Source organism: Sus scrofa, chromosome 1, assembly GCF_054392235.1.
Source record: "Sus scrofa isolate SSC_HxYL_T2T_F1_AM1 chromosome 1, Sscrofa_HxYL_maternal_Yorkshire_Landrace_v2.0, whole genome shotgun sequence".
NCBI classification, from domain to species: domain Eukaryota; kingdom Metazoa; phylum Chordata; class Mammalia; order Artiodactyla; family Suidae; genus Sus; species Sus scrofa.
The window spans coordinates 118,611,372-118,623,417 of record NC_139383.1 but is presented as its reverse complement, the minus strand read 5'-3'; the positions used below and the strand labels follow the sequence as shown (position 1 = coordinate 118,623,417).

The 12,046-nt window shown below is 46.4% G+C and overlaps 1 protein-coding gene across 24 annotated transcripts in view; it reads left to right on the top strand.

The window, feature by feature from the left end:
* Positions 1 to 12,046, top strand: part of TLN2 (talin 2) — a 471,505-nt gene that overhangs the window by 385,097 nt on the left and 74,362 nt on the right. For all 24 annotated transcript variants that reach the window (XM_084967307.1, XM_084967304.1, XM_021094340.2 and 21 more), the window contains 5 exons: positions 399 to 539; positions 1,593 to 1,774; positions 3,108 to 3,240; positions 5,638 to 5,739; positions 11,035 to 11,205. In XM_084967307.1, the coding sequence (XP_084823433.1) occupies positions 399 to 539; positions 1,593 to 1,774; positions 3,108 to 3,240; positions 5,638 to 5,739; positions 11,035 to 11,205 (729 nt within the window). The remainder of the gene's footprint in view (positions 1 to 398; positions 540 to 1,592; positions 1,775 to 3,107; positions 3,241 to 5,637; positions 5,740 to 11,034; positions 11,206 to 12,046) is intronic.

Below are 12,046 nucleotides of genomic sequence, written 5' to 3'. Positions count from 1 at the left end.
CTCCCATTCTGTGGGTTGTCTTTTTGTGTTGTTTAGGGTTTCCTTTGCTGTGCAGAAACTTTTCAGTTTGATTAGGTCCCATTTGCTTATTTTTGTTTTTATTGTCAATACTCTAAAAGGTGGATCTGAGAAGATGTTGCTGTCATTTATGTCAGAGAGTGTTTGGCCTATGTTTTCCTCTAAGAGTTTGATAGTGTCTGGTCTTATATCTAGGTCTTTAATCCATTTTGAGTTTATTTTTGTGTATGGTATTAGGGAGTGTTCTAATTTTCTAATTAGTTCTTACTCACTGTTCACAAATTCACCAGACATCCTCAGTATTCTCATCAAACCACCTTCATTTTGCTGGGAGGTGATTGCTATGGTCCAGGAATGAGCCCCGTGTTTTCTCCCATCAGGCGCTGGATGGGGATTTCTCTGAAGACAACCGCAATAAGTGTCGAATTGCCACTGCCCCCTTGATTGAAGCCGTGGAGAACTTGACAGCATTCGCGTCCAACCCTGAGTTTGTCAGCATTCCTGCCCAGATCAGCTCTGAGGTAGGAAATCTTTGCAGCAAAGGTATTATTAAAGTCTTAACCTAGTTTTGAGTGGCATTGAATGAGTATGAACACAAACTCTCTCTCTCTCTTGGTATGTAGGGCACTAGTATTGTTATCAGTGGTGATACGTGTAGAGTTAATGAATCTCAATATCCATACATCTCTTTTCTTCCTAAATTTTTTTTATTATTTTTTGGGGCTGCACAGTGGCATATGGAAATTCCCAGGCCAGGGGTTGAATCAGAGCTGCAGCTGCTGGCCTATGCCACAGTCATAGCAACGCAGGATCTGAGCCTTATCTGTGACCTACACCACAGCTCACAGCAACACCTGATCCTTGACCCACTAAGTGAGGCCAGGGATTGAACCTGCATCCTCATGGATAGTAGTTGGATTCATTTCTGCTGTGCCACAATGGGAACTCCAATTCCTAAATTATTTTATTAAAGTATAGTTGATTTACAATGTTGTATCAATTTCTGCTGTACAGCAAAATGACCCAGTCATACATATAATATATACACACTTTCTATCATATTATCTTCCATCACATTCTATCACAATAGATTGGATATAATTCCCTGTGCTGTACAGTAGGACCTCCTTGCTTATCCATTCTAAACGTAATAGTTTGTATCTACTAACCCCAAACTCTCGGTCCATCTCTCCCCCTCCACCCCCACCAACCATCCCTCTTGGCAACTACAAGCCTGTTCTCCATGTCTGTGAGTCTGTTTCTGTTCTGTAGACATCTCACAAGAGGGAATGTCTTGGCTTTATAAGTTGAGAGAAGTCTCTCTGCATAGGCTTGGGGCTGACTCTTTCTTGGTGTGTGTCACACTCAAAAAGAATATTTAAGGAGTGAACCATCCTCCTCACCATCTAGACCTCATGTGAGCCAGTCTCCATAGGTCCCTACCCTCTGTCTCCATTCAAAGGACAGCAGTGGTGACTTGGTAATGAGCAGGACCTTCCAGGGTCCACGTCATCCACTTCATCTGTTGCCCTTGACCACAACCTGCCCTTGACCCTTCTGCTCTTTGGTCTCAGGGCTCCCAGGCACAGGAACCAATCCTGGTCTCAGCCAAGACCATGCTGGAGAGCTCATCGTACCTCATCCGCACCGCACGCTCACTGGCCATCAACCCCAAAGACCCGCCTACCTGGTCTGTGCTCGCCGGACACTCCCACACTGTGTCTGACTCTATTAAGAGTCTCATCACATCTATCAGGTTAGTATCTCCTCCAGAAATTGCAGGGGACCTGCATCCAACAGGGCGGGAGGGGGATAAATCCATCAGGACTTTTATTTGATAGCAGTGTTGATCATTATTATCATCTTTTTCTTTACCTCTTTGGAAGCAGTGGTAGCCCTTGTCACAAGAATATAAGTTAGATACTGTTCTACACATATTACCTGTGTCACATTATGTGCTCATCACAACAACCTTGTAAAGTAGATGCTGCTGCCACTGTCTCCATTTTACTGGTGAGAGATTTCAGGCAGAAAGGCATTTAGTTAACAGTCCCAAGGTCATCCCCAGGCCTGATCGCTTTAGTCCCAGTCCTTCTGACTATTGTACCATATTGTGCATACCTTGAAACTTAGGCAGAGAGTACCACTGTTTATTTAGCAGGATTTTGGGTTACTCTTTACTTTGCTAATGAGGTAGAAAGAATATTCTAGGTCCCACAGTAACTCTGGGCAACTCTAACCTCCTTCATAACAGTAGGAGCCTGAAAAATCATCCCCTGAAGAGATAAACATTCCTGAAGTTGAGCAAAGTTAATACCTCACAACACGGAATGCATCCCTTTTCTTAGGTATATTTTGCTTTTTTCTTTTTTTCTTTTGTCTATTTAGGACCTCACCTGTGGCACATGGAGGTTCCCAGGCTAGGGGTTGAAGTGGAGCTATAGCTGCTGGCCTACACCACAGCCACAGCAACACCGGATCCAAGCTGCTTCTGCGACCTATACCACAGCTCATGGCAATGCCAGATCCTTAGCTCACTGAGCAAGGTCAGCAATTGAACCTGCGTCTTCATGGATGCAGTCAGATTCGTTTCCACTGAGCCACGTTGGGAACTTCATATTTTGCTTGTCAGTTGCTTTTGAGACTCAGGACCATACTTGATTTTCTTTGTGCCTCGCAAAGAAAAATCCACAAAATATTTTGACTCCTGCTACAGCCAAGACTTTGTGAATAGTATGCAATGAAGAGAGCATAGTATAGTTGCACCGTAAGTAGTACTGACTTTTTTTGTTTTAGATGAAGATCCTATGCCCAAGCAAGTGAATAAAGAATCCAGATTGCCCTAAATTGTTTCATTTGCAGTTGCCTGAGATGGAGGACAGCACCCTATCCTTCCCACAAGAAATAAGTAGATAAAGCAGAAGTGGTAAGAAGGTCTTGGGCTATGCCACGCTAGGATTAGGGTTCACTCCCTAAAGCAGTGGAGTGGAGTAGATAGTATACAGGGACTCCTGGCCCACCAGTGCTGGAGCAGGTTTTGGGAACTGAGCTTCATGGAGTCTGTGTTTGACTTGCTCTGTCCCTTCCAGGGACAAGGCTCCTGGACAGAGGGAGTGTGACTACTCCATTGACAGCATCAACCGGTGCATCCGGGACATCGAGCAGGCCTCGCTGGCTGCTGTCAGCCAGAGCTTGGCCACGAGGGATGACATTTCTGTGGAGGTGTGTATGCTGGGGCTCCGTGGCCAGCTCGGAAGCCTCTGGAAATACTGAAGAATCCCAACATTAGGCTTTGGGGATGGGGGAGTGGCACCAGTGTGTTTGTAATGCAGGAGTTTCGTCATTGGACCACCTTCCCCTGGAGCCAACCTGGGAAGTTTTTGGAGGCGGTAGAGCCAACACTGAATAGAGGACAGTGGTTTGGCAAAGGAACATGGGTACTGTGAGGGTAGAAGGTTCAGATATACCTGAAATCTGGAGAAAATGATCATTGTTCAGTAAGAGTGTGTCACTAGGCGGGGTTTCCATATTCACGTTGGCACATCAGTAGACCGTTTTGAATGCTCCCTTCATATTTCAGTGGTGCACTTTTTTGACTAATGGGTAGATTCAGAACTCAATCCTGTGTGCTTGGTTCATCAGAGATAATGGATTCTGCTCTGAGTTACTCGATGTCTAGCATTGGGAGACCTTTTGTGTTGTTTTGATTCAGAGCCACTTTGCCCTTTCTTGCCCCTTTTTCCAAAGTTGAGAATAGAAATCTCCTGCTTTGCCCCTTTGAGTTTTTTCTACTATGCATTCAAAGGCCCCCGATTCATACTTTTTCCGTTGAAAATGCCTGATGTTCAGAAGGTGCTTAATAAATATGGATAGTCTATTTGCTGATGTTTCCCTACTGCCACTGAACTCACCAACCGTGAACTTCGGCCCCTGTCTCTAAGTGGGGCGCAGAGGTGGAACTGCCCATTTTTTATTAACAGAACTGTCTGCTTCACTCCAGCTGCACCCGCCTCCCCCATTTCCAAGGAAGGAAAGAAGGCATAAGCATTCTCATCCTGTGCGCAATGTTAGAATTATTATTAACCTGTTAGTAACCTGTTAGGCCTTCCCAAGTGCAGCTTCATGAACAACCATCAACTGCACACCCTGTAACTAGCACTCTGATGAGGAAACAGAGATGACCTCCCACCCCTGGCGACCCGCTCCTCGCAGGCCCCCCACCACCCGCTCCTCGCATCCCCATCCTTTTACCACCCCTCCCAAAGTGTATCCTCTCTCATGCCTTCCTCCCTGGGAAGAAAATCCCTCCCAGTTATCTGTGTGTGCTTCCCACACTTCATTTAACCAGCCCTCCATAATAAGACGTTACTGGAATAATCCTGCATTCTTGACTACAGTTACATGATGAGTGGGAAGATAAGTAATTCGCTAAAGAAGACCCTTGGAAGTGTGGAGCTTTCTGTCCACCTACCTCCATCTCTCTAGATCTTTTTCCTTTGGTTGCCCAGGATTTTGTTTTCAAGTTTGTGGTTTAGGCTGCTCCTCTCATGGACGAAACTCTACTCAAAGCCCCCCAGCCCACAAGCAGCATTGCTGGGAGCCTGAGTCTCAGTTCTGATGAGCAGAACACTGTCTTTTGTCAGGAATGACCCCATTCTGTGCTGGCGTGTGCAGACCTCAAATGTCCAGCATTCTTTTTTGGGGGGGATGCAGCCACGGCATGTGGAGGTTCCCAGGCCAGGGATCAAACCCACGGTACAGCAGCAACCCAAACTGCTACAGTGCCAGTGCTGGATCCTTAACCTGCTGAGCCACCAGGGCTTCTGATCTACCAGTCATAACTCTGTGGAGTTAAGCGCTTATGAAGAGTCCCACCAAAGGCTCTGATCTTCACCTCTGCTAGTTAACACTCTCCATCTTTGAATTACTGGCCTCTCCACACTTGAGTATCATCTGGATCCCCTTCCCCCCCTCTTTATCGCATTGGTATACTTTTTTGGGATGGAGATACTGATCTGTCTTTAAAACCTGAAAAGAAATGCTCTGAGGATAAAATTTACAATAATAGTATCCACATCACCAAAAACAATGAGCTGAGCTCCTGGCCTAAGTCCAGTGGGAGGCTCACCTGGCATTCTCATGGTCTGCTGACCAGGAAATTGTCCTGCTTTGAGAGAGCTGATCTCATTGTCAGGTCACCCTTCTTCCTGCTCCCTGCCTAAGGGGCTCTTAGTTGTGAGGACACAGCGTGCCGGATCAGACCCACCACTAACTCTGCACTTGAACAGAGAGCTGCCTTCCCTTCTTGGAAAACCACAGCGGTCCCACCTTGTCAGTAATTCTGCTGAGTAACTCAGAGTAAAGACAGCAGTAGCATCAGTTGTCACTATGCTTGCCAGGAGTGAGAAGCCAGTAGGAAGTGTTCCCCTGGCTGCCTCATGACCTCTGTGAGTGGAGGGGGATCTAGCCCAGAGGAAGTGGGGGTCCCTGGGGCCAGTGGCTGGATGGTACACCCAGGCATTTTGCTGTCCATTTCTTGTGGTCTCTTTAGCTTTCACATGGGTCATTTTGAATCAGTACAACCACATGGGGTAAACTTGACAGCTCTCTCCTTGCCAGGCCCTGCAGGAGCAGCTGACTTCAGTGGTCCAGGAAATTGGGCACCTTATTGATCCCATTGCGACGGCGGCTCGGGGTGAAGCGGCTCAGCTGGGACATAAGGTAAAGGGCCCTGGGAGCCTCCTGCTCAGAGTGTGTGGGAGGGGGCTGGGGGACAGTTGTGATTGATTTTGTTGTTCTTGTTCCCAAAGCCTCCTGGTAGGCATTATGCCCGGCTCAGCGCTGGCTTACATTAGAGGAATGCCATTCGATCTCCTCCCACAGCTTCTCCAAAAATGACCACCTCAGGATCTGTTTTCATCTAGCACTGGGACAAAAACTACTGGGACATTTTTCTGGTGGGGGGTCAGACGTTGCAGCCGGCAAGGCACTTACCTCGCTGTTGCTCTTGACCTTCGCTCGGACAAGCCAGGGACTAAAGTTGGGGCTCCTGGCCTGGTGTCTGCCATCTTTTGTCCCTGCTGGCCAGCCTCAGTCTGGTGTGTTTAGGGGATGTTGTTCCTCCATGGGTGCTAATATATGGTCCAGGTTCACACGTGAAGAAGCAAAGCAAACTTGCTAACTTCGCCCTCGACCACTAAAGCCTCTGTGTGGCCACTCTGCTCAGAACGTCACCCCAGCGTTCCTACCACATGGTTGCAGGTGCTGAATAATGCCTTGCCTCTTGGGGTTCATTTTGCAAATCCTTCAGAGAGAGTTCGCTTGTCAAGCAGCCTGTGCCTCAGCGGAGAGAGGGCAGACATTGGCTTTTAACAACCTGCAGGGTTTCCTAGCATTTATCAGTGCAGCCGCCCTTATCGATGTGTAGATCAAGAAATCCAGTACCCAGAATCTTCTCTGCAGGTATTGATTTTAGAAAATCAATATGCCTGCTTTTTCAAATTACAGAATAGCTTAAGGGCCCCTTAAGCGTCCTGCTGATTCTAAGGAGAGGTGTTTGGGATTTTTAACTGGCCAGTGTATCTCTGCTTTTTAAGTGTGGTGAATTTCATCTTTCAGCTCAGAGTCCCTTTTTAATAAGAAAGGCTGGACACCTGAAGCTGTTTGCAAGGTGGGGGGTGTCCTGGGGGCCAGAGCACTGCAGATGTGACCCCTGCGGAGAGAGTGAGTTTGACAGAGCAGCCGGCCTTCGCTGCAGCAGTTACCTTTGATTCCAGTAGAAATTTCATGAGAAAATATTTCTGGACGTCTAGGGCAATATCCTTTTCTCTGCAGATAGGCTGTCAGTATGGGGGATTAATTCCTGTGTTGTTGGATGCATGTGAAGAAAGGTAACACATTTGTGTCATCTGAGTTATAAATTGACACTCGGCCCTTTGGCTTAAGGAGCCCCACCTTCTGAAAGGGAGTTCAGGACAAATGCAGCCTAGCGGCTCTCCATTCAGAGAAGTCATGGGCTGGTGGTTGATACCTACGTGGTTCCAGTGCTTCACGACAGTGTCTAGATGGGGCCCCAAGTCAGCAGCCTCAGCACTGTTGGTTTCCCACAGCTGCTGTAACAACATACAGCACTGGGGGGCCTTAAACAATGCCAATTTGATCCCTCACAGCTCTGGAGTCTAGAAGTCCAAAGTCAGGGTGCTGGCAGGGCTAACTGTTTTCTGGAGCCTCGGGGGAGAGTCTGTTCCCGGCCGCTTCCAGTGTGCCAGGGCTCTTGGCATTCCTTGACTGAGTCTTGCCAGTTTCTCTCCATTGTCTCCTGCTTCTCCGTCTTTCCTACTGTCTCCTCTAAGGACACTTGTTAGTAGGTTTAGGGCCCACCCAAGTAATCCAGATGATCTCATCTTAAGATTCTTTAATATACCTGCAAAGACCCCTTTGTAAGATCGCCTTCACAGGCTGCAGGAATTTGGACATGGATGTACCTTTTTTTTGAGGGAGGTGGTCACCAATCAACCCACTTTTCCACCCTTGGCCTAGGGACTCAACATCAGTTACTCAAAGTTCTCTGGTTTTTTTTTGGGTTTTTTTTTGTCTTTTTGCCATTTCTTGGGCCGCTCCCACGGCATATGGAGGTTCCCAGGCTAGGGGTCGAATCGGAGCTGTAGCCACCGGCCTACGCCACAGCCACAGCAACGCAGGATCCGAGCCGCGTCTGCAACCTACACCACAGCTCACGGCAACGCCGGATCGTTAACCCACTGAGCAAGGGCAGGGATCGAACCCACAACCTCATGATTCCTAGTCGGATTCGTTAACTACTGCGCCACGACAGGAACTCCTCAAAGTTCTCTGTTATTGTAACTTCTGTGCTAGCCCAGGTGAGGAGGTCACCTGTTCTGTCATGTCCCTCAAGACCAGAAGGTGTGAGAGTCCCTGCTAAAAGCTTCCTAAATGCAGGAAAAGTCCCGTCCCTTCAAAAGGCCTTAGCTGCACAGTGTTGTGAAGAATAAGGACCCCTAGGGTGCATGGAGTGATTACTCCCGGAGGCCTTGTGCGAAGGCTTTTGCAAATGCTGACTTAATCCCCCTAACATCTTAACAACCTACTGCTGTTACAGAGATGGACGCTGAAATTCATGAAGAGGAAGCACTTTGCCTAAGATTTCTTAAAGAGGCATTGGCAGGGAGGATTCGGATCTAGGGGCTCTGAAACTCAAGCTTATGCTCCCCAACACCCAGCCGTCCTCCCTCCAGAAGGAAGTCGGACACCTATTTAGTTGTGTTTTCTTAGGCTCAGCACACAACAACCCTTGACATTTTACAGTTGAGATGGTAAAATGTACTGTATTTTTTATAATTTTTATTTTTTCTATTATCGTTGGTTTATAGTGTTGTGTCAGTTTTCTACTGTACAGCAAAGTGACCCAGTCACACATACGTATCTTTTTCTCACATTATCCTCCATCATGCTCCATCGCAAGTGACTAGATAGAGTTCCCAGTGCTATACAGCAGGATCTCATTGCTTATCCATTAAAATGTACATTAAAATAGTAAAACTAACTTCAAAAAAACATGTCAGATTCTAATGCATTAAGCATGTCGACTCTTTAGAACTGACAGAGCCCATCTTCAGCCCTGACCTCTGATGACCCATCACGGCACTGCTCCCCTTGTTGTCGACACCAGTGCCCTTCTTGAGGAAGAGGGGATGAAATCCAACGTGGTTGTGAAGGCCAGGCTTTACATAGAAGCCATTGGCAGAAGCAAGGACTGAGGTCCAAAATCCAGCAAGCCGTGTGCCTTGGCATTAATCATATCTGCCCAGACTGGGCTGGTGGGGGGGGGCTTTAACATGCACATGAAACACCATAAGGGCTAGCACCCCTGCTCAAGTGCTTGAAGCCTATCTGTAAGATACCTGTAACTGGGGATAGAAATGCAAAAGTGTGTTTATTGTTAGCTGATAGTCTTTTTTTTTTTTTTTTTTTTTTAGGTTTTTTTTTTTTTTATTGAAGTATAGTTGATTTACAATATCATGTTCGTTTCAGGTATACAGCACAGCGATTCATTTGTGTGTGTGTACATATTCCTTTTTAGATTCTTTTCCCTTATAGGTTACTACAAAATATTGAGTAGAGTTCCCTGTGCTACAGTATGTCCTTGTTGGTTACCTATTTTGTATATCGTATGTGTATACATTAATCCCACACTCCTAATCTATCCCTCCCTCCCCCTTTCCCCTTTGGTAACTGCAACTTTGTTTTCCATGTCTGAGAGTCTGTTTCTGTTTTGTAAGTAAGTTCATTTGTGCCATATTTTAGATTCCGCATGTAAGTGATATCATATGGTCTTTGTCTGGCTAACCACTTAGTATGAGAATCTGTAGGTCCAAGTTGGCCCATAGTCTTGTCTCACTGTTGACTCCAATGAACTTGAGTATTTTGGGCGTCCACCTTGCCTCAGCCCCAGCCCTGCTTTGTTGCTGACCCAGTGACTGCCCTTGTGAAGCCATCTTCCCGCCCACATCCCTGCCACCCTCATTCTTTCTCCACATGATGAGAAGAAACTTTAAGGGAACTTCTAGCTAAAGGTTTGAACTTAAATACACCTGATGGGAATAATTTAGCAATTAGTGATTGCCACACGAGCTGAGGCGTTGAGCAGAAAAGTATGATCAGTGTTTTATCTGATTTTATGTGTTCTACCTGAGTGGGAATAGATGATGGTATCTGAAGCACATACAGCAAAATGTTAAAATCTGATATTACGGATGCCAGGTAGCTGGGTGTTGCTGTGTTATCAGACTTTACTTTCAACACTTTACAAAACAAACAAATATGTAGCAAATGAACTTCTAAAATGCAGTATTGCGGCCGTAGCAGAACTGGAGTAAAAGTGACAAATAGCGGACAGCAGGGTGGTGATAGAGCCACTGGGCTGGGGAGCAGGATGCCTGGTCCCTGTCTCAGCTCCACCACTCAGCTGCATGGGGTTGAACAAGTTACCTCACTCATCTAAGCCTCACTTCTTCACTTGTGTCTACCTCATGCACATGTTTTGGAGATTAGCTGAAGAAATGCATGGGCATAAGCATTTAGCAGAGCCTGGCATATGGGATGCACCCATATAAATGTTTGTGGCACGTGGCCCTGTAGCACCCAGCTTGTGAGCTTTGGTGAGCCGTACAGCCAGCCCTCCATACCCGTGAATGCAGAACCCACAGATTCAAAGGGCCAACTGCATGATAGCATTTTGTGTGAGAGGCTTGAGCACCTGCTGATTCTTGGTGTCCATGAGAGGGCCTACAGATACCAAGGGACACTCTCTATGGTGTGGTCTACTGGAGATGGGCCCCTGCTGCTGCAGTACTTAGCTGTCTTGCTAGGCTTTTGTATTTTCCCAGGTTGAGCTAATCATAAACAGAGCATCTCAGCTCATGTGAAGCATTTTTGCTTTTTTTGCTGTTGTTCTTCAAGTCCAAACGCTTGGGGCAGAGGCAGCTGGGTGGGCTTGCTGAGGGTACCTTTATTCTCAGGCTGCTTTCCTCACCTTCCCTGCTCCTCTGCCCCACTCCTATCCCCCTTCCTTTTGAGTTTGTGGGACACTCATCTTTGTTCTTTCAAAAGCTATTTTTGAAATTAAAATTAATTAAAATTAAAAGCTGTAAAATTCTCACACCTAACTCTGGATCTCAGAATGAATTTCTTAGCACATCTGCCATGATCAGAGATGAGACAAAGAGCTCCCCAGAGGGAGTAAGATCCAAGCAAGATTCATTAATTAACAAGTATTTCGGAAAGTAAATTTCAACGAGTAAGGTCTGAGGATCTAAAGTGTGTATAACATGTTGGCTGTAATTCATGATTCTGGATGTAAAATAGGAAAAAAAAAGTCAAGGCCAGCAGATCCGCCTCTCCTTTTGAGTCCCAGCCATCTCCCCCGCACCAGCAGAGACCCTGCAAAAGACACATGGATTTACATGATGCAACTGTGGCTTTTCTTTGTCTCGAAAGGTAACACAGCTGGCGAGCTACTTTGAGCCATTGATCTTAGCTGCAGTGGGTGTTGCCTCCAAGATTCTGGACCACCAGCAGCAGATGACGGTCCTGGACCAGACCAAGACGCTTGCCGAATCTGCCCTGCAAATGTTGTATGCGGCCAAAGAAGGCGGAGGAAACCCCAAGGTACAGTTCAGGATGTGGGGGGCTTGCTTAGGACACTGAGAAGCCATTACACATTCCTCTGTATCCCATCCCTCCAGTTTGTTTTCAGGGGAAACAACTTCAGTTTTTGGATGGTGGCATTTGATTTCAAACATGAGAAATAGGGAGTTCCTGTCATATAGGGAGTTCCCATCATGGCTCTGTGGAAACGAATCTGACTAGCATCCATGAGGACTCAGGTTCAATCCCTGGCCTTGCTCAGTGGGTTAACGATATGGCGTTGCCATGAGCTGTGGTGTAGGTTGCAGACAATACTCGGAACCTGCATTGCTGTGGCTGTGGTGTAGGCCAGCAGCTATAGCTCTGATTTGACCCATAGCCTGGGAATTTCTATATGCTGAGGGTGCAGCCCTAAAAAGAAAAAAAAAAAACAAAACAAAAAAACAGAAATAATCTTCCCTTGGGAGTTCCTATTGTGGCACAGTGGAAACAAATCCGACTAGGAATCATAAGGCTTCAGGTTTGATCCCTGGCCTCGCTCAGTGGGTTAAGGATCCGGCATTGTTGTGGCTGTGGCTTAGGCTGGCAACTGTAGTCCCGATTAGACCCCTAGCCTGGAATCTCCATATACCACAGGTGCAGCCCTAAAAAGCAAAACGCAAAAAAAAAAAAAAAATCTTCTCTTGGCATTCCCAGGGATCTTTAAGAGGAAAACCAAAAAAAAAAAAAAAAAAAAAAGACACAAAACTTATAAGTTTTGTTTTGTTTTTTTCCCCTGACAGAGTGTGTAGGTAAGCATTATTGGGAAAGAAAAACATATTGTGTGGTTATCACAGGAACAAAAACCATAACACCTGCTGGG